Raw genomic sequence first — 22,604 nt, forward strand, 5'->3', positions numbered from 1 at the left:
TTTAAAACATATCCACAGGCAGCAGAGAGCCTATGACCAGTCTGTAGAGACAACGTTTAACAGTTCAGAAAGATAAATGCAACTGTGTATCACCAGCATATGAATGGTAAGACATGTTGTTCCTTACTGATTATACCCAGTGGGATTATCCATCCATCCATCTTCTATACCTGCTTAATCAAAATCTCATGATTAGAGCTGTCATCTCCAGAAGTAAAACTATATATACTATATAGTCAGTTCATTGTACTTCTAAAATCAAGTGGTCAAATGAAGTCAATGTGCTTTCTTTAAAGATAGAAGGTGTTCGGTTAGTTCAAACTGTGATGTCACAATCTACAAACCTCATCCCAACTGATGGAGGTAGATGTCAGTCCTCCCCCATCCTGGTCCTTCCTGTTAAGGGGGGGTTTGATGCTGCTAAGATGGAACTGCAGGGTTTCTTCATGTAAACAGACGTGGAGACTTTTAGCTGTGAACTCTTCCATCCAGTGTCTGGTCTTCAAAGCAACAGAAGGAGCTTCTGACACTGAAGAGGACTTAGCTTGGACTCCAGCAAAGCAGCACAGCCGACTTTCTCCTTTAAGATTCTGGATAAAATCATCTCACCACCACTGAAGATGTGTAATGAACAAGCAACCGCAGCATTCCTCTTCACATCCTTCCATTGTTCTGTAATTCTTGTTGTTTCACATGAATGTGACACTTATCCTGATAAACAATATATGGTTCGACTTCAAAGTATTCAGCAAAGGAAATCTGAGGATATACAAAAGGACACATGCCTCACTTAGAAGAACTCCATCTGACACCTTTTCATGTGATCATAGAAATACTTTATTCATTAAGTATTGGCTCTAAATGTCTCTGCATGGCAACAGAAGCTGATGTAAGACACACTGTGGAGGCACAGAGGAACAGGGAAAGCTGCGTCAGGTGGAGTCACATGTCAACATAAAGGAACCGCTTCACTTTTAATCCAGAGAAGAAGAAACCTGCCTCCTTTTACAAAGTGCAAAGGCTAGAAGGCAGATATTATTAAATCCACTGGTGTGATGGCCAGTTTCATTATGAACGAATGTTGGCTGGTTATTCTGGATTATTGTGAAGGGTTTTTTGTCTCCAGTCAGCTGGATTTGGCACATGAGTCGCACACAGGGGGAATGGAAATGCAATGCCAAGACCTTCATATCAGTGACAGACAATCATCTCAGTCATAAAGAACGTTGTGGAATGTTACAAAACATTATATTAATGCATATATATGTTAATGCATGTGTGTTCACACACTGCCCAACAGCAAGAGGACAGCTATGAGGCTCCTTTAGCTCTCAGCTTGGACAGCAGCATCTCATTACGCCGACACTCCTGGGGAGAGGAAAGCAAACAAAACATCCATCATACATATATCATCATACACAAGTCATCAATAGCTAATTAGCTAACTGTGCTGACTCGGATTAACAAGGTCCGCTTCAGGTACCAACTCTCAGGTTCATACTGAAGGCAACAGCAAGAACATGGCTCAGTATGTATAAGTGGGGGCCAAAGACATGGATCAGATGTACAAATCTGTGCCTGGTCAACCCTGGACGCCTCTGGCAGAGGACCGGGGGTTAAAAGAGGAGGTACCGCCACAGCAGGGCAAGGGTGGAGTTTGTTTTTTTCACTCGCGTGTTTAAATTCATGTTTGCATGTAGCACTAAAGAGCAGAAGAGATAAAGACTGGATCCATGTCCTAAAACAGCTGCTGTGGAAAGAGCTGTAGAGGACAGGTGAAAAGCAGCTGTTTTACCGCCTCTGTGGTACTACGGCTAAAGCAGAGGCACTGCCAACATTTAATATAGCTGTTTACTGAGTGGTTCCTGTTAGCTTCATCTGTGGAAGTGCATGCTGCACATGCACACTTTTTCTCACCTCTTTGAAGTCTTTGACCGTTTTGAAGTAGAGCCTCTGCTGGTCGAGCAGCTCCAGGTACTCATCATTCAGCTGATCTCTCTTCATTTTGTTCTCCTGCTTCTTCCTCTCCATCTGGGAAAAACAGACAAGCATGAAAACATGGTGGAGAATTCTGGATTTATACTTATTAATCCCACAGATTCTGTGAAAAGCCTCCAGCTGATCTTCAGGAAGCAGACACCCTCTCTACCTTTAAGATCAGGCTGAAACTTTCCTTTCTGATAAAGCTTATAGTTAGGGATGGCTCAGGTGAGCCTGAAACATCCCATAGTTCTGCTGCTATAGGCCCAGCCTGCTGGGGGAGCTCCCATGATGCACCTCTCCTCCCTCCATGTCCAGATGACATCATTGCTGTCATTAACTTGTGTTTCTCTCTCTCAGCAGGTGTCTCTGGCCTGGTGTTACGCTGCTTGTTGTCCCCTCTTTCCTGTCCTCTCAGCCCCAGCTGGTCCAGGCAGATGGACCCTTCCTGGTTCTGGTTCTGATGGAGGTTTCTTCCTGTTAAAGGGAGTTTTTTCTCTCCACAGTCGCCTCGTGCTGTGGTGCAATGTGAGATCCCCACTTATCAACTGTATACTATAATTCTGTGTAAGCTTCCTTAGTTATGCTAAGTTTAAATAGCGATGTGGAGTCGTTCACATCGAGATGCATCTTAGAACTGAGAAATTTCCACATCTATACCCCCCCCATTCACAGAAAGGTTTTATCCAGGTTAACATCAGCACATTGCTGTCTATAACACTGATCCTATCAGGGGTTTATCCCCCCTGATAAACTGATCCTTCTGATGTTCTGGTTCTGATTCCTCGTACCTTGATGCGACTCTGTTTGATTCCCTCCACTATCTGCTCCATCTGTCTGAGGAACTGCTCCTTGGCAGCTGAAGACGACATGGCTCTGAACAAGAGAACAGCTCGTTAGACACTCAGAAAGAGGCTGACAAGTCTCTGCTATGCTGCAACTCCAAATACAGTTCAAAGGTTATCTGTACTTACTGTTGGAAGTTGTCATGGATGGAGTTCAGCAGATTTACCTGCAGAAGTAAACGATCATGTAGATCAAGAGATTCTTCTAGAATCTGACATTATATTGGCAATTATTTCCATAATGGTGACAAATAACAGCCGTGGTTACTGACCTCTTTCTCCAGATAGACCTTCTTGTCATCTAATGTGTTGTAGAGGGTGAAGAACTGCTTGGTCTCTTTGTGTGTAGCAGAAACTGGAGGGAAAAACAAGTTGTTTTTAGCATTCATTTACCAAAGAACGGACCCTGAACACAAACCCAGTTCATTTGTTTTTGCTTTGTTTGGTTTATTTTTTAAGGATTTACACTACAGAACATAAGGAAAATAATCATGGTGCCACATAAAATAACATGTTCAAAAGGGAGTGCAAAGATGCGTAAGCATTATAGGTTTAAAGCACATGGAAAGGAGGAACCCACCTTGGCTGTAGAGTTCGATAAATCTCTTCTGATACTGGGTCAGTTCTGCCCGGCTGGGCACCTCGTCAATCTTCCTCTGCAGTATTGCAATCTCACGGTTCCTCCGAGCCTAAACACAATGAATGCAGTCCTGACTGTGTTAAACGTTAAAGCTCATGTTCATTGTCCCCTCTTTCCTGTCCTCTCAGCCCCAGCTGGTCCAGGCAGATGGACCCTTCCTGGTTCTGGTTCTGATGGAGGTTTCTTCCTGTTAAAAGGGACTTTTTTCTCTCCACAGTCGCCTCGTGCAGCTCAGGATCAGAGAGAAGTTTCAGTTAATCTGCTGGTTTCCTTTGCTAGGCTACTTTTTTAATTAGCTCGGTTCTCTGTATGAACTGAACTAATTTGGATTTGATTTGATTTGATTGTATTATGATTACAATGAATTCAACTTTAATTGGCTTGAATTGGACTGAGATGCATCTTAGCCACGGCTGCCTTGAGGCCAATAACCTGAAGGTTGGTGGTTAAATTCCCACTCTCACTGCTCAAAAGATTGGTGAAACTGACAGCTGGAGGGGTGGCAGTCCATCTCCTTGCCATGGCCGAGGTGCCCTTGAGCAAGGCTCCCCGGGCGCTGTGAATGGCTGCCCCCCCCGCTCCAGTGTGTGGCATCTGTCTCCATGAGTGTGTGACCCTGTGCATGTGTGTGTTCCACAGTCATTTTGTGTATTTCGTGTGACTACATGACAGTAAAGTAATCCTAATCTTGATCTAATGACATTGGTTCTGATTTGGTGCTATATACATAAAACTGAACTGAACAGATGTTTCTTATGCTTTTAACTCCACTGTAAATTGCAGTTCTACTGACTTGAAATTTAATTTTATTTTTTCCCAAGTGAAATGATATTGTTGCAGTAGTTATTTCTTTTATTAAATATGGTTATTGCTGCTGGTAGGAAGGACCTCCTGTATCTTTCTGTGCATCACGGCTGAAAAAGCTTCTTACCGAACTTCACTGTTCCAACACTGTTATGTCGAAGCATTCTTCATTTAACAATCAGCTCCAGAGCACAGAGACAGCCTTCTTTATCAGTTTGTTCAGCTTCTTTGAGTCTCTGAAGCATGTAGATGATGGCATCTTCAACACCAACCCCAGGACGATAAGACAACTGTAAAGGGTCCTGAAAGATTACACCTGCCTGACTGAGGGGGAGGGTGTGGGTACAGGGAGGGTGTGGGTACAGGGAGGGTGTGGGTACAGGGAGGGTGTGGGTACAGGGAGGGTGTGGGTACAGGGAGGGTGTGGTACAGGGAGGGTGTGGTACAGGGAGGGTGTGGTACAGGGAGGGTGTGGTACAGGGAGGGTGTGGGTACAGGGAGGGTGTGGTACAGGGAGGGTGTGGGTACAGGGAGGGTGTGGTACAGGGAGGGTGTGGGTACAGGGAGGGTGTGGGGACAGGGAGGGTGTGGTACAGGGAGGGTGTGGGTACAGGGAGGGTGTGGTACAGGGAGGGTGTGGGTACAGGGAGGGTGTGGGTACAGGGAGGGTGTGGGTACAGGGAGGGTGTGGTACAGGGAGGGTGTGGGTACAGGGAGGGTGTGGGTACAGGGAGGGTGTGGTACAGGGAGGGTGTGGTACAGGGAGGGTGTGGGTACAGGGAGGGTGTGGGTACAGGGAGGGTGTGGGTACAGGGAGGGTGTGGGTACAGGGAGGGTGTGGTACAGGGAGGGTGTGGGTACAGGGAGGGTGTGGTACAGGGAGGGTGTGGGTACAGGGAGGGTGTGGGTACAGGGAGGGTGTGGTACAGGGAGGGTGTGGGTACAGGGAGGGTGTGGTACAGGGAGGGTGTGGGTACAGGGAGGGTGTGGTACAGGGAGGGTGTGGTACAGGGAGGGTGTGACTACAGGGAGGGTGTGGGTACAGGGAGGGTGTGACTACAGGGAGGGTGTGACTACAGGGAGGGTGTGACAGGGAGGGTGTGGGTACAGGGAGGGTGTGGGTACAGGGAGGGTGTGGTACAGGGAGGGTGTGGGTACAGGGAGGGTGTGGGTACAGGGAGGGTGTGACTACAGGGAGGGTGTGACTACAGGGAGGGTGTGACAGGGAGGGTGTGGGTACAGGGAGGGTGTGACAGGGAGGGTGTGGTACAGGGAGGGTGTGACAGGGAGGGTGTGGTACAGGGAGGGTGTGGGTAGAGGGAGGGTGTGGTACAGGGAGGGTGTGGGTACAGGGAGGGTGTGGGTACAGGGAGGGTGTGACTGGGAGGGTGTGGTACAGGGAGGGTGTGGGTACAGGGAGGGTGTGGGTACAGGGAGGGTGTGGGTACAGGGAGGGTGTGGTACAGGGAGGGTGTGGGTACAGGGAGGGTGTGGGTACAGGGAGGGTATGGGTACAGGGAGGGTGTGGTACAGGGAGGGTGTGGTACAGGGAGGGTGTGGGTACAGGGAGGGTGTGACAGGGAGGGTGTGACAGGGAGGGTGTGGTACAGGGAGGGTGTGGGTAGAGGGAGGGTGTGGTACAGGGAGGGTGTGGGTACAGGGAGGGTGTGGTACAGGGAGGGTGTGGTACAGGGAGGGTGTGGTACAGGGAGGGTGTGACAGGGAGGGTGTGGGTACAGGGAGGGTGTGGGTACAGGGAGGGTGTGGGTACAGGGAGGGTGTGGGTACAGGGAGGGTGTGGTACAGGGAGGGTGTGGTACAGGGAGGGTGTGGGTACAGGGAGGGTGTGGGTACAGGGAGGGTGTGACAGGGAGGGTGTGGGTACAGGGAGGGTGTGGTACAGGGAGGGTGTGGGTACAGGGAGGGTGTGGGTACAGGGAGGGTGTGGGTACAGGGAGGGTGTGGGTACAGGGAGGGTGTGACAGGGAGGGTGTGGGTACAGGGAGGGTGTGGTACAGGGAGGGTGTGGGTACAGGGAGGGTGTGGTACAGGGAGGGTGTGGGTACAGGGAGGGTGTGGTACAGGGAGGGTGTGGGTACAGGGAGGGTGTGGGTACAGGGAGGGTGTGGTACAGGGAGGGTGTGGTACAGGGAGGGTGTGGTACAGGGAGGGTGTGACAGGGAGGGTGTGACTACAGGGAGGGTGTGGGTAGAGGGAGGGTGTGGTACAGGGAGGGTGTGGGTACAGGGAGGGTGTGGGTACAGGGAGGGTGTGACTGGGAGGGTGTGGTACAGGGAGGGTGTGGGTACAGGGAGGGTGTGGGTACAGGGAGGGTGTGGGTACAGGGAGGGTGTGGTACAGGGAGGGTGTGGGTACAGGGAGGGTGTGGGTACAGGGAGGGTATGGGTACAGGGAGGGTGTGGTACAGGGAGGGTGTGGTACAGGGAGGGTGTGGGTACAGGGAGGGTGTGACAGGGAGGGTGTGACAGGGAGGGTGTGGTACAGGGAGGGTGTGGGTAGAGGGAGGGTGTGGTACAGGGAGGGTGTGGGTACAGGGAGGGTGTGGTACAGGGAGGGTGTGGTACAGGGAGGGTGTGGTACAGGGAGGGTGTGACAGGGAGGGTGTGGGTACAGGGAGGGTGTGGGTACAGGGAGGGTGTGGGTACAGGGAGGGTGTGGGTACAGGGAGGGTGTGGTACAGGGAGGGTGTGGTACAGGGAGGGTGTGGGTACAGGGAGGGTGTGGGTACAGGGAGGGTGTGACAGGGAGGGTGTGGGTACAGGGAGGGTGTGGTACAGGGAGGGTGTGGGTACAGGGAGGGTGTGGGTACAGGGAGGGTGTGGGTACAGGGAGGGTGTGGGTACAGGGAGGGTGTGACAGGGAGGGTGTGGGTACAGGGAGGGTGTGGTACAGGGAGGGTGTGGGTACAGGGAGGGTGTGGTACAGGGAGGGTGTGGGTACAGGGAGGGTGTGGTACAGGGAGGGTGTGGGTACAGGGAGGGTGTGGGTACAGGGAGGGTGTGGTACAGGGAGGGTGTGGTACAGGGAGGGTGTGGTACAGGGAGGGTGTGACAGGGAGGGTGTGACTACAGGGAGGGTGTGGGTACAGGGAGGGTGTGACTACAGGGAGGGTGTGACTACAGGGAGGGTGTGACAGGGAGGGTGTGACAGGGAGGGTGTGGTACAGGGAGGGTGTGGGTAGAGGGAGGGTGTGGTACAGGGAGGGTGTGGGTACAGGGAGGGTGTGGTACAGGGAGGGTGTGGGTACAGGGAGGGTGTGGGTACAGGGAGGGTGTGGTACAGGGAGGGTGTGGTACAGGGAGGGTGTGGTACAGGGAGGGTGTGGGTACAGGGAGGGTGTGGGTACAGGGAGGGTGTGGGGACAGGGAGGGTGTGGTACAGGGAGGGTGTGGGTACAGGGAGGGTGTGGTACAGGGAGGGTGTGGGTACAGGGAGGGTGTGGGTACAGGGAGGGTGTGGGTACAGGGAGGGTGTGGTACAGGGAGGGTGTGGTACAGGGAGGGTGTGGGTACAGGGAGGGTGTGGGTACAGGGAGGGTGTGACTGGGAGGGTGTGGTACAGGGAGGGTGTGGGTACAGGGAGGGTGTGGGTACAGGGAGGGTGTGGGTACAGGGAGGGTGTGGGTACAGGGAGGGTGTGACTGGGAGGGTGTGGTACAGGGAGGGTGTGACAGGGAGGGTGTGGTACAGGGAGGGTGTGGGTACAGGGAGGGTGTGGGTACAGGGAGGGTGTGGGGTCTCAGTAGCAGGAGGCAGGGAAGGGATACGCAGAGTGTTGATCTGAACTGAACCTGTTGAAGATACATGTTCAGCTCATTGGCTCGGTCCAGGTTTCCATCAGTCTGATCCTCTCTCACATTAAAGCCTGTGAGCTTGTTCATTCCTGACCACACATCTCTTATGTTCTGCTGGAGCTTTTTATTTAAGCTCTTTTCTGTACATTCATGCCCTCTCATATCTTGTTTTTCAGCTGTTTTTAAACAGACTTCAATAACTCCTTTCTTTTTGATGTTTAGCAGCTTTTTCAGGTTACTGCTCATCCAGGCTTTGTTCCTGGGGAAGCACCTCGCTGTCCTTGGGAATAAAAGCCTGCACACAGGGGCTGATGCAGTCTGTCACACACTCAGCCACAGCACTGATACCGTCTCCATGGGGCTCACAGAGTGCGTTACGGTCTGTGGCCTCAGAGCATCTCCAGTTTCTTGTGGTCGTTGGCTGCTGCTGAACGTCGGGGGTTCGCTTGGAGATGAGGACAACCAGACTGTGGGCTGATTTTTCCACATGCAGCAGCTGGATGCATCTTATCGGAGAAACCGTGGTACGGTTGGAATGTAGCAGAGAGGAAACACACAGCTAACAGTTCCATGTGCCAGACACAGAGCCTCTTCTCCACAGTATCACAGAATGAAAGATTTAAAACTCCTTTTGTGTCCTCTTGAGTGCTCCAAGCTTTTTCATTTCATTTGCAACCAATCTCCCAATCCTCATGAGCATTGAGCAACTCTTTCATACACCTCTGACATGTTAGAGCCACATGAACCAGCTGGGACTCTGAGGACCTCAGGGAGGGGTCTCCTGCTGGGGCCCAGAGTCAGGACTGAACAAGGTGAGGCTGAGTTTCAGCTTTAGGCTCCTAAAGTCTGGAACAGTCCTCCAGAAGATGTGAGACAGCCTCAGCTCTGATTTGAAATCCAGGCTGAAAACAGTTTATTTAGCTGTGCTTATGACAACTGAAAGTATTTTATCTGCACTCTTTGCTTTTAATTGAATGAATTTTTATGTTTTAATGATTCTATCTGTCTTCTTGTGATTTTATGTAGCTGTAAAGCACTTTGAGTTGCCTAATGTTTCTAATGAAACTAATGTTTCCTCTTCAGCTCATCTGGGATTTGAGGTCTTTTTACAGACATTTTGAAAAGCTCAACCAGCATTTCCTGTTTGTAAACTGATCTTCTGTTGGCATGGTAACTCATCATAAAAGGTGTTAAAAGTGTGAGACGAAGAGAAATAAAAGGTGGTTACCATGAGCAGGCGGATCTTCTGCAGTTTTTCCCGGTCTGTGTTATACTGTTTGTCTATCAGCTGGCTCCTCTCCTGAGAAGACAAAAAGAGCAGGACAACACATCAATCTGATGTTTTATTTACAAGCAGTATTCTCAGGAGGAAAAACTACTCACAGACATAAGGAAAAAGTAACGGGAAGGTGTTTAATACTGCATGAGACAACTAGCAGTCCTGATGAATAGAGTAAAATAAAAACTGGGATTCAGGTCAAAGCTGGGCCTCTTTTAAAGGCTGTTCCACACAGGCTGTTCAGAGCTCGTCTTTATTCAACTGTTTCATCCTAATCCTGCTCTTTTTAACATTTTGTTGAACTGGACCAAGCATTTGTTAGCACTTTCGGATCAGCCTGTCTGCTGCTCCATGTGGGATGCATGCACACTGAGAACTCTATCCACACATTGGATAGAGTGCAGAAAGTTTACAAAGAATGAATGAAGGAACTTTAACTCCTCATTTCCACATGCATCTGTAATTCCATCTGATACACAGACACTTTCTTTCTGGATGAATGAAGTATTCGCTGCAGCAGTTAAAGAGGCTGCTGGTTTACTGCAGAATAGGAATCTAAATAGATGCTGAATGTACCTTTTCCTCCTCTGTGTCCTGTCCTGATGCCGACTTCAGCTCCTCGATGTTCAGCTGCAGACGGGCCATCTCTTCCTGTGGAAACAGACACATTCAGTCAGCACCAACAGAACCTGTGATCCCAGCGGCTTTACACGGGTATGTACTCACTCTGCAGTGTGTGCGGAAGTCCTGCTCCTGCTGCTTCAGATTCTCATTCATGGTGACCAAAGCCTTCAGTTTCTCCAGCAGGCTGTTAAACAGAGAACTCTTAAAGGTGTGAACCATTCCTGCCACTGATGGTCTTTCAGCTTCCCATCTAATCTACACGTGTTACTTTGTAGAGACTCATCATCCAAAAGTTCCATCATCTGATGGGAAGCTGAAGGACAAACTGACACAGCTGTATAGAGCTTTCAAAGTTTCTTTCTTCCCAACTTTATCCACTGCATGAATGTACTTAATAAAACAATGATCAGAACACATCACATCAGTTTGTTTTGCATCATTTTCCAAAGTTAAATTCTATTATTTCGTGGTGATAAATCACATATACTGAAGACAAAAAGGGCAGTGTTTTAAAGCACTGTGTGCAGTTCCCACATCAGCCACAAAGGGCCACCCCAGTTTGACCCTATGGACCCTTTTAAAGGGGACAGTTCAGTCTCCACTTATTCTCTTCCAATGAGCTAACTTCACCACAGTGATCATTCTGTGTGTATTCCTGAGATTTCTACTGTTTTTCTGTGCTGCTTGAGTGGATTCTTCATGCATTTCTACCAGAGAACAGAATTATTCTTTGTTCTTCTTGTTCTTGCCTCCCACAGTCCTATGTTAACTGTAGGAGTGCATGTGAGCGTGCACGGAAGGCACAACCCACTTATGGAGAGGCTTCAAAGCCATGTAGGAGGATATATATGAGTGGACCCCTCTTCAGTATTCTATCATTTATTTAATAGAAGGCTTTTTAAACTTCACCTCACTAACATGTACTATTTGGAGTAGAAACAACTTTAAGATTTATTTCCATTGGATGATGCTGAATAACCTTTTCACAGGAAATCTAAAAATAACATTTTCCAGGCTACAGGACAGCAGATCAGAGGTCCGAACACTACAGCGAGGGAGGCCCCTGAGATCCACAGCTGTCATCCTAAAAGCTGATGTGAAGAAACTGCAGCAGCAGATTTGGATTGTGTGCTGAGAATGAAATGTCTCACCCAGCGTCGGCCTGCTCCTCCATCTCTTCTAAAGACTGCAGCTCTCTCTGCAGCTTCTCGGAGCGCTCTGTGGCCTGGAACATGCAGACAGAAGCCTGTGATGCTGATCCTCGTGTCTCATTTTCAATCATGCTCCAGTGTAGGCCTGTTTTTTACAGTAGAAACATAGCGAATCCAGTCGGGCAGAGAGTGTGCTGCAGGTTTACCTCCACCAGCTTAATCTTGGCCGCGTCACAGTCCACCTTCACCTCTGCCTGCTTGGTCTGTAGCTGTGGGCAGAAAAACAGCTCTCTGTTAAATCAATACCAATCTTTTATCTGCTACATGTCCACATGCAGTAGAGTATTTCTAAAGGTCCAGCGTCCATGCAGTGAAACATCAAAAAGAGCATCATCCTGACAGCTGGAAGCTCAGTCAGAGCTCCTCACACTGCAGCTCATCTGGATTTAACTGTGAGCTGCACCCTCACTGCTGCTGGGAGACAACAGCTCATTGTGATTAAAGATCCATCTGCTACATGCTGAGATTCATGTTACCAGTATAAATGTGCACAGACAGAAATACTCATGAAATAAATCATGTTATCTGGCCAGAACTCATCTAACATTTACCTTTCAGTTTCCACCTTCAGTGCACTTCATTCAAAAGAATGTGTACAACACACTCTGTCTGCTCCAGGCAGGCTTCCAGTGTCCCCCCCGTCCCACAGATTTAAGAGCCCAGCATCAATTATAAAGCTCGGCTCCAGTGGAAACAGAAGGGCCGCTTCCACCTTCTACCTTTACAACTTTTGAACTGCTCAGATCACATGACCATTGATCTGCTGTCCAACATTTATGCCTTTTTTATGGGAGCCTTTTACCTTTTTACCTGGTTCCGTCCAGATGTGGCCTCTTTCTTCAGACACTGTATGAAGTCTGTAGCACTTATTCTGCATCTCTGTCTTCTCCATGAACGCGATGGAGTTTTATGCTAAATTTTGACCAGTTTATGTACAAAATGTCTGCTGTAGCAAGGCGTGAGAGACTGAAACACTGCTGACCTCCTCCAGCTGCTTGGTCTTCTGCTGGATCTGTTTGCTGAGCGAGGTGACCGCCCTGCGGTGCTGCTGCAGCGGACCAAAGCGCTCCGATCGCTCCTCTGAGGACAGCTCAGACTGCTGCAGGGACATGTTGGAGACACACATCACTCACTCACATTTTATGGTCTCATCTCCAACACAAAAGGCTGGAGAAGTTTCCATGTTTTTCATATTCTGTCTCTAACAGTGTCCCAGCTCCTAATGTTATATCAAACTTAAAAAAGAAAGTTCTGAAGAAGCCTGACTGACAGAAAGAAGTTAATGTGCAGTTTGCCCCGTGCGGCCGGTTGCCGTTTGCTCACCTTCTCAGCGTACTCAGAGGCGATCTGCTTGATCTCCTCAGACTGCAGACCTACGATCTGACCCACTGCACTCGCAGTCAGTTTCCCCTGAAACAGATCAGCATTTCAGTTTCTACACTTTCTTCATGTAAAGAGATGCATGAACAGTAATCTCTGTCTGAGACCTCACTTCAGTTCATTTTGATTTATCCAAAACTCAAACGGATGATGTGTGCAAGGCTGGCCTCTCACTAACTGAAACAAGGTGCTTCCTGCAGCAGATGTGATCAGGGAAGCAGTGACTTACCTCCTCATTTATCATGGCAGCCATGTTGGTCATCAGGGTTTTGATTCGCATCTAAACAAAAAAGGAAATCACTGTTTAACGTATTTAAGTCAGGTTTATTTGAGCTTATCTTTATACAGTGACCTGGATTTAACTGAGCAAACAGGTGAGAGCCTCCCATTGGATAATTACAGCATGGATGGTTATGTTTCAGCTGGCTGCAGGTTATTTAACCCTAACCGGGGCCTCATTTTCAATGTAAGCTGGCGTTGATGAGCGGCCGGCGTTGTGAGCTTCATGAGCTTCAAGAGTTGAGAAAGGCTCAACTTTATGCAAATGAGCAGTGATGCGACGCAACGACAGCCAATTAGGGCCGATCTGGATTCCGAAGGCCAAAAAAAGCGGCGGAAAACAGCAGAGCACAAACACAAAGAACCACAAAGAAGGCTGCCCAGAGTACGATCCATGGTGAAAGAGGGAACCGACGTATGGATGGATTATCATATATATCTGTCAGTTGCCACGCCCCTTTGGCCGCTTCCGGCGGCAGAAGAAGTAGAAGTGGCGGGTTGTGAGCCCCCGGTAACTGAGGCAGTGAGCAGCTTCTCATTTCTTAAACGACCAGGTCAGAAAACACACCCTGTGGTCGTGGAAAAGATGGTAATCTGCTTCATAAGGGTCAAGTTATTGGCACCAAGCACAGAAAACATGTCAGGAGCTTGATGAAAGCATTACAACTGGGTTAAAAACTGTCCAACACATTAATAAGAACTGGAAGGACAGAGGGGAGCCATCATCTTTGAGGAAGAAATGTGGTGAATGATCGTGACTTTAATGTTTGGTGACATCGAGTCGTAAAAAAACGACAGTAGAACTCACGGCTTTGTTTAACAGTGAAAGTAAGAACATTTCCACACGCACAATGAGAAGGAAGCTTAAGGAATTGGGGTTGAACTGCTGTGTGGCCTTAAGAAAACCACTTATCAGTGAAAGAAAGGCTTCAATATGCGAAGGAGCATAAAGATTGGACTGTGGAGCAATGGAAGAAGGTCATGTGACCTGATGAGTCCAGATTTACTCTGTTCCAGAGTGATGGCTGCATCAGGGTAAGAAGAGAGGCGGTTGAAGTGATGCCCCCATCATGCCTGGTGCCTGCTGTACAGGCCTGTGGGGGCAGTGATATGATCTGAGGTTGCTGCAGGTGGTCGGGTCGAGGTTCAGCAACGTTATGAGCCCAAAGAATAAGGTCAGCTGACCACCTGAATATACTGAGAGACCGGGTTATTCCATCAGTGGGTTTATATTCCCTGATGGCTCAAGTCCAAGTCAAGTCAAATTCATTTGTAGCATGTACAAAACCATTCAAAGTGCTTTACATAAGATAAAAGCATTGCAGCGGAGCGGAAGAAGCATTAAAAATACATAAAAGAATATAGAAAGAAAGAAATAAAATAATTTAAATGAATAAAAAGAAGCAACAGTCTCTATAATTTAAAAGATACCGTGCAGATTTCAGACACATGAGAAAAGAAATGTTTTTAACCTGGATTTAAAAATGTCTCCATTTGGTGACAGTTTAATCTCCTCTGGCAGTTTGTTCCACTTGTTTGCAGCATAGCAGCTAAATGCTGCTTCTCCAGGTTTAGTCTGGGCTCTGGACTGGACCAGCTGACCTGAGTCCTTGGATCTAAGAGCTCTGCTGGGTTTATATTCTCTGAACATATCACAGATTCTGGGATTTGTAAACCATCAGCAGGCTTTTAAAATCTATTCTGTGACTGACTGGAAGCCAGAGTAAAGACTTTAAAGCTGGTGTGATGTGTTCAGATCTCTTAGTCCTGGTTAAAACTCCAGCAGCAGCGGTCTGGATGAGCTGCAGATGTTTGATGCTCTTTTTGGGAAGTCCAGTTGAAAGACCATTACAGTAATGGAGTCTACTGGAGATGAAGGCATGGATGAGTTTCTCCTGGTCTTTTTGGGAGAGAAAACCTTTCCAAGATGACAATGCCCAGATTCATGGGTCTCACATTGTGAAAGAGGGGTTGAGGGAGTATGAGACATCATTTTCACCAGACCAGTCCAGACCTGAACCCCACTGAGAATCTTTGGGATGTGCTGGAGAAGACTTTGGACTCTCCCATCATCACTACAAGATCTCTGTGAAAAATTAATGTAACTGGATGGAAATAAATGTTGTGACATTGCAGAAGCTTCTGTAATCAGAGCTGAAGGGGAAATAGAAGAGAGGGACGGGCAGAGTAGGGTTAGTTACTAGTTACTAATAAAACAGCTAACCAAAGGTCCTCACAGGGGACAATGTTTTGTTTTTTTTATTGATAAAGGTCCTGATGATCCAGTTTATGACGCTTTTAGCCCCCCCCACCCTCTCCGTGCCCTTGTCCTTCATGTTTTCTGTGATATGATCATTTTAAAATGCAGCCAGCCCTCTGAGCGTTTCATTGAGACCTCTCTAAGACTACAGCAGAGTGTACACACTGAACCTGCTTGTTTGGGTGAACACACGCAGATATTCCATCACAACAGTTGTGTTTTTAACTTTTATCTGCAGCACAGTGGCTGAATAAAGTTCTCACCTCCTCTGCTGCCTGTAAGTCGGCCTCCTCCAACACCTCCGCCATCCCAGGACGCGCCACCTGAGAGCCACTGGCCTTCCCCTCGTCCACCTGGAGCAAGGAAAAGGTTAGGAGGTCGTACACAAAGAGGCTCAGAATTTCTTTTCTTCTCATCAAAACAAGCTTTCACCGTGTTCCACAACACAGCGTGGTTGCCTGGAACAGAGCGTGCTGCAGCCGGAGCAGACAACACCTCGTGTTAACAAGGTTAAAAGCTGGTTTTATCCGGGACGGGGTGTTCCACCGCCTCCGAGACTAAATGACAGAAAGGAAAACACCTACCAGGTCTTGTTTGGTCTGCTTACTGAATCCATAGCGCCTGTTGAAAAAGAACAGAACAAAGTGACATCACTGAGCTGAGCATGAAGGAGTGCCTGCATCATGCCACACCAACTGGAGAAAGGAGGGAACCCAGAATGAGCAGCAGCAACACATCACAGCAGCACCACGGTTTGCATCCATCATGCCCAAAATGAGTGAGCAGCTTGCATTCTCTGAGCAGCACGTCCACACAAGACACACAGCGACACGCCACAGACTGTACTTACAGGAGGGAATCGCACAGTCTAGAGGCAGAGATGGATGGGTGAGAAAACAGTGTCAGACAAATGAACAACATGTGCTCCACACTGCAGCAGCGAACAGATGGCGCCGAGCCGGACTCTCACTGGATCATTTTTACCGGGAAAACCTGTCAACATCATTCCATCCTTCCCCAAACCCCACAGCTGCGGAAATGCTCCATAAGAGCCGCATTACTCCACCCAACAATCCGCTTTCTGTGACCACACCTTCAGCAGAATTCAGACCAGTTCTCTGAGCCAATACAAGACGAGCAAACAGCCCGTCACCACCTTCCAGCAGAACAGGGCTCAACCCAAATACATCTCATTTACAGCACCACATCAAACTCACACAGTGAGCAGATGCTTCCTTTTTTAACTGAAATATCGAAAAAAAAAGGGTTTTTTTCTGGAATCACTGTCCCTCACATGCTGTGGAAACTGAGGGGGTCTTTGTCTTAAGGTCCGGACACCGTCTGTGATCACAGTGTTAAACTTTCCAACAAAGTTCATGTACATGAGAGCACAGACTCAGAGCTTTAACAGATGAAGGACTCTAATATCTCAGGTCACACAGAGGCTTATACAGAAATACTGACAAAAGACATTCCCATAGATGGATTACAGCCAAAGCCTCACCTGCCATACTCCAGCAGAGTGGAGTGGACGCTGGACTCCTCATCCAGCTGCTCTCCTGCATCCCTCTGCCTCCTGTACTTTCTCTGAGGCTTGTACACTTCCTGGAAAACACCAATGTTCATTCATATGAACTCACAAACAGTCCTTTGTACAATCTGAGTATGATTTTATCATGCAGACTGGACGGGATGCTGTGGAAGCTCACCAATACATCCAGAACTGCCCTCACAGCCTTGTCTTTCTTCTGCAGAAATTCTTCATCCTACACAAGTTTCAGAGCACATGTAGACACCACAGGTCTGATATAAGAATGATGAAATATAAGAGGACATCTGGGGCTGGAACAACAAAACAAATCCATCAGAGAGAGCAGGAACATGAGGAGCGGCTACAGACAGCCGGGTCCCCTCAGCAGCAGAAAGAGGCCTGCTCGCCATGGTGGATGACATGGTGGGGACTCTTCAGCTTCAGCAGAATTTAGGCTGCCTGCAGCTGGCTGGCTGCCTGCAGCTGGCTGGCTGCCTGCAGCTGGCTGGCTGCCTGCAGCTGGCTGGCTGCCTGCAGCTGGCTGGCTGCCTGCAGCTGGCTGGCTGCCTGCAGCTGGCTGGCTGCCTGCAGCTGGCTGGCTGCCTGCAGCTGGCTGGCTGCCTGCAGCTGGCTGGCTGCCTGCAGCTGGCTGGCTGCCTGCAGCTGGCCTGCCTGCCTGCAGCTGGCTGGCTGCCTGCAGCTGGCTGCCTGCAGCTGGCCTGCCTGCAGCTGGCCTGCCTGCAGCTGGCCTGCCTGCAGCTGGCTGCCTGCAGCTGGCTGCCTGCATGAGCCTGCTTTCCACAGCCTGACTATCAGCTGACTTCAGGACCCAACCTCTGACCTGTATCTGGTTATCAGGGTGTTTACAACACCATCCCGACTCGTCTCGGCTTCAGTCTGCTCCGCTCCATAGGAACCAGGAGCCCAACCACACTCATATGGACCCATGCATGTTGCAGCACTAATATGACTGATCTTCACAGCCCAGAATTAACCCTTTAAATTGGGATTCTCGTCAGGGTTCATTCATGCTCATAAAGCTTTCTTTCACACATGCTCTGCTTCCCATTAATCTGTGAATTGGTACATGATGGTGTCGTGTGAATGAGCCTCTGCTGCTGCTGTGTAACACAGGGTGAACTCCTGCAGTCCCATCAGCAGCTGGGGAGGATTAGATGAGCTCTTCACAGGAGCTGGACGGAGAAGCATAAACTACGCTTCAGTCTGTATTTCTCAGTGGATCGGTGTGACGGAGTGACTCCATCCCTCGTTCACCAGGACCTGATCTGCAGGCTATTAGGGGTGCACACCTACTAGTCTGTGGGTTTGGGTTGGGTAGCTATGGAGACTGTGACATCACTGGCACTGACGGGTGCTAATCTGAATTCTGTTATGTTGGTGTCTGTGTATGAGTATTTCTGTGTATTGGGGGAATGTCGGCTGCAGGTGATGAGGAGCAGCTGTTACCCGGAGGTTGTTGATTATGGGGGAGGAGCTTAATTAAGATAGAGAGCCCTTTGAGAGGAGAAAGGACGGGTGGAGGGGAGGACGATAAATGGCTGGGAGTGATGTAACAGCTGGAGCTGATGTGGGCTTGATTGTATAAAGATCTGTACAGACATGTGGGGAGCAAAGGGGGCACGATAAGTAGCTCCACCAAGAAACAAGCAAGGAAAAGTCTGCGAGTTATTCCGCTGACGCCGAACCCTGAATGCGCCGTTGTGCATCGTCTGTTCCATAACCAGCTCATCACAGATGGAGAGGGACGCAGCTTCACCTCGCTCTGCGTTCTCCATCTTTCTGAATGCCTGAGTTTGTTGTTGTTGTTGTTGAAGACGTCAACAGGAAGTGGCTCTATTAGCGATAGCTGAAATGGGGACAGCGCCACCTATGGTACCGGGGTGTGACATGCTTTGTGCCAGTGATTCCATTCATTCACCGCCATATATCCAAGGATAATTACCCTCAGATAAGGAGCAGAACCCAACTGTAGCTGTAATCCAGTTAATCTCATCATGTAGACCCACTGAGTGACTGACTGATGGTGTTACCTCGGGGAGGCTGTGGGTCTTCTGGAACTGAGAAATGGAGTAGGCTCTCACATAGTCTCCCATCTCTTCCCTCGTCTCGATGGCTCGCTTCACCAGCCACTGAAGGGAAACACACGCATTATACACAAATGGACAAACTCACACTTCCACAGATGCTGCCTCCCTGCTGAGCTCTAAGTGAGTCTGACATGAAGGTTGATGTGTTGAAACTTTGCAAACAAAGAGGCAACAGAGCAGAGCAGCTTTGTCTGATAGTGGACAAACATGTGTTTGCATCAGGCTGTAACACTGTGCCGTGTAAGGGTAATGAAACTAAAAAGGTCTGCGCCTGCTAAGGCACGAGCTTGAATAAGTGAGAGGGTACGGCCGAACGGAAAGGGTGCAAGTCAAAGCTCCAGGTTCATTATGAGGTTTACAAAGTTTCAACCAGACTTTGCATAGAACGAGGGAGAGTTTTTTTTTTTTTAATGACAAAGCTCAAGGCATTAAAAATGCAATCATTTCCACAACACCAATAACTACTCTTTCGGCAGCTCGACACCCAGAGCTGAGACATTTCACACTTGGGCAGTTTGGTACCACACCTCCCTCATCTAGTTAACATCTCACTTCAGGCTGGAACATTTACAAAGGCCTTCAAATCTGCTGTCATTAAGCCTCTTCTAAAGAAGAGCAGTCTTGATGCCACAGTACTCAGTGCCACAGTCATTCTAGGCAAAGTCAGAGAAAAAGTTGTATACCAACAGCTTTCTGACTTTCTCCTGTCTAACAATGCTTTTCATACTTTCCAATCAGGCTTTAGAAAAGACTTAGAAAGACTAATCCATGCATTTGTCTCCAGCAGGTTAGACTACTGTAACGGCTGCTCACTGGGCTGTAAATGGTCTGTAAGGCAGCTGCAGTACATCCAGAACGCTGCTGCTTTCTGACGAGAAACAGGAAATATCACCATATTAGTCCAGTGCTCAGGTCTCTGCACTGGCTTCCTGTCGCTCAGAGAATAGACTTTAAAGCAGTTCTGCTCGTGTACAAGTCTCCTCATGGTCCAGCGCCAAAGTACATCTTTGACATGTTAGAGCCACATGAACCAGCTGGGACTCTGAGGACCTCAGGGAGGGGTCTCCTGCTGGTGCCCAGAGTCAGGACTGAACAAGCTGAGGCTGCGTTTCAGCTTTATGCTCCTAAAGTCTGGAACAGTCTTCCAGAAGATGTGAGACAGCCTCAGCTCTGATTTTAAATCCAGGCTGAAAACAGTTTATTTAGCTGTGAATATGACAATTTATCAATAAACTTGCTTTGCCTTGACTTACTGGGGCGCATGTTAACGTGCATTTGACAAAGACAAATGTTGAAAAGGCAAAAAGAACATGGGACTGTTCCTCAGGTAAACAGAGGACCAGAGCGAACAGAGACAGCAGAAATCAAAGTGGTGATGGTCACTCTCAGCTGATCTATGCCACATGAAGAGATCCAGAATCTATCCACTGGCTCCAAATTACGCAGTAATATCAGTAAAATCCCAAAGACCATCCATTTCTGCCTGAGGATCGACTTTGTCTTTAGTATTGGACCAGAGGTGGGGGGGGTGGGTGAACTGGCAGCCTCAGAGAGAGATGTTTGGCAGGGAGCTTGGGGCCCTGGGGGCCACAAACATGTGCTGGCTCCATGGCAGCTCCAGCCTGCAGTGGCTGTATCTGCAAACCTTTTAGCTATATTCAAACGTATTTACAGCCAATTTCATGTTCCCGTGAATGAAAATGTGTAACTCTGATCCCACAGAGCAACATAAACCTGACCTCCATCTAACTGTGAGACTGCGTATGGATCATCATCATCATTGTCCCCGTCTCTGACCTCTGCAGCGTTAGCTTAATGCTCCCACCTGAATGACAGGAAAAATGTGGATGAAATCCAGCCCTTGGATTTGATGGGGTTCGAGGCGGTGAGGACACTTCATCTTCGGAAGGACAGAGACTATTTTCTCTGTCAGGGCTCTACAGGAACACAGAGAACAGGCATTGCTGATAGAATGAAGTCAAAGTGCACATCTTCTGCAAGTATTTGCAGGTTTGTAGTCATTCCTGAAAACACAAAGTAACTAGAGTCACTTCATCCGAATCAGCTGCCTTCAAGAATCCTCTGCCACCATCGCATCACTTACATTTTCTGTCCGATGGTGGAGTTTTCCTGGAAAAGAAGATCCACATCGATGTCAAAGTTACATGTGGTGATGCACCAGGTCATCCCACCGACCACCTGCAGGGGAGGAGAGGAGGAAAGCAGCTGAAAGAACGATGCTGGAGACTGTGTGGAGGACACCGCCGGCCCTCAGATTACCAACTACAGCAGAACCAGCACCGACCCTGCAGCGGCTCAGTTACCGCCATCCTCACCAAGGACTGGACCTCTTCAGAGCCCCGAGCTGCAGTCATGTGACCAGGTTTCAGTAAGAGGGCTGAAACACGGGCCGGGTGGGACAAGAATCATCAATAATGAGATATTAAACAGCACACCGTGTCATTCCCACAGTGCTCTGGAGTTCCGGTTTTAATCTACACATCATGCTGATATTCTAAATGTGTGGCCCCCGCTCCGGGAATCTCCCAGAAAACATTCGCCCAATCTGCTTTTATCATTTCAAGCTCCTTTAAAGGTTTTATATTTGTTCTGTTCTGTTGATATTCATATAAAAAGCTTCTAAAGACCCATTTACCTTCACCTTATGAGCCCACTTCCTCAGGGAGACCCACTAAATCTGTCAGCCCAGTCTGATAAGGGATTTAAAAAGAAAGACTGTCTGATATATGCTAAATGTTCCACATTCAGAGGATAGTCAGAGAAAACTCTCAGCTTCCACAGACCAATGTGACTACCGATAAGAGAACATGTTGGATTTCAGAAATAAAGACGCAACATCGAGTTCTCCTCCTCCCCGGGACGAGCTCTCCTCCCCGGGGTCAGCAGGCTCCCCGGAGCAGCAGCAGGCCGGAGCTCACCTTATCAAACGGAGACAGCCCCTTGATCCGGGCACGGAAGTAGCCCGCTGCGAGCAGCAGCTCCAGGATCTCGGCCAGCTTGACGCCCTGCTCTTCATCCTCTCTGGTTTCCACCTGGAAGCCAAACAACAAGCCTCTCGGTTAGCTGCTGCTCGCTCCTCCATCTTTCCCGGACCGTTGCTAACCTCTCTGCGGACTCTGGGTCCACTAACAACCCCCCCACCAGGCCGAGGCTGCCCCGCAGACTGTACCTGGATCAGGTTTCCGTCTTGGTCGTACTGGGCTCCTATTTTCGAGCCAGTCCTGACTCTGTGGAAGACAGACGGAGCCGCCGCCGCCGCCATGTTGGACTGGGCTGGTGATGACGTGTCACGTGACCGCAGCATGTGACGAGCAAACCTTCAGCTATTATAACTTTATATGTGGCACGTGTGAAGGGAGTAATGGATTTAAAAAACAATAATTACAAATAATTCCTCTCCTTCTTTCATACCACAGACAGACATATGCATGTCATCTGTTTATATCTATGATGTCATCTTTTTATATTTATATCATCTTTGTATTCGTGATATCTGTTTAAGTCATCGTTTATATTTATGACATCATCTGTTTATTTTTATGATGTCATGTCTTTATATCTATGATGCCGTCTGTTTATGACATCATCTGCTTATATCTATGATGTTGTCATCTGTTTATATTCATGGCATCTGTTTATATTTATGACATCATCATGACATAATCTGTTTATGACGTCATCTGCTTATATCTATGTCATCTGTTTATATTTATGTCATTGTTTATATTTGATGCCATCTGTTTGTATTCATGATGTCATCTGTTTGTATGCATGATGTCATCTGTTTATTTTTATGATGTCATCTTATATCTATGATGTAATTTGTTT

At 48.4% G+C, this 22,604-nt stretch overlaps 1 protein-coding gene across 2 annotated transcripts; it reads right to left on the reverse strand.

Annotated features, from left to right (window-relative positions):
* Positions 1-813: 813 nt before the first annotated feature.
* ccdc93 (coiled-coil domain containing 93) lies at positions 814-22,108 on the reverse strand. Of its 2 annotated transcripts, XM_072397809.1 has the most exons (24): positions 21,946-22,108; positions 21,695-21,808; positions 20,860-20,954; positions 20,581-20,692; positions 18,699-18,797; positions 16,826-16,882; positions 16,621-16,721; positions 15,967-15,984; positions 15,701-15,737; positions 15,380-15,469; positions 12,807-12,857; positions 12,521-12,607; positions 12,180-12,296; positions 11,344-11,406; positions 11,138-11,211; positions 10,089-10,170; positions 9,939-10,013; positions 9,312-9,383; positions 3,406-3,514; positions 3,098-3,180; positions 2,955-2,992; positions 2,772-2,856; positions 1,918-2,031; positions 814-1,368 (listed from the first exon to the last, which is right to left on the reverse strand). In XM_072397809.1, the coding sequence occupies exons 1-24, from the start codon at positions 22,078-22,080 to the stop codon at positions 1,312-1,314; spliced, it is 1,965 nt and encodes a 654-aa protein (XP_072253910.1). In that variant the 5' UTR covers positions 22,081-22,108; the 3' UTR covers positions 814-1,311. The 2 variants fall into 2 exon arrangements, with proteins under 2 accessions (XP_072253910.1, XP_072253911.1); XM_072397810.1 differs by lacking the exon at positions 15,967-15,984.
* Between the last annotated feature and the right edge of the window lie 496 nt (positions 22,109-22,604).

The sequence above is a fragment of the Leuresthes tenuis genome, unplaced genomic scaffold, assembly GCF_036924035.1.
Source record: "Leuresthes tenuis unplaced genomic scaffold, fLeuTen1.0.hap1 SCAF_12, whole genome shotgun sequence".
Classification (NCBI taxonomy): domain Eukaryota; kingdom Metazoa; phylum Chordata; class Actinopteri; order Atheriniformes; family Atherinopsidae; genus Leuresthes; species Leuresthes tenuis.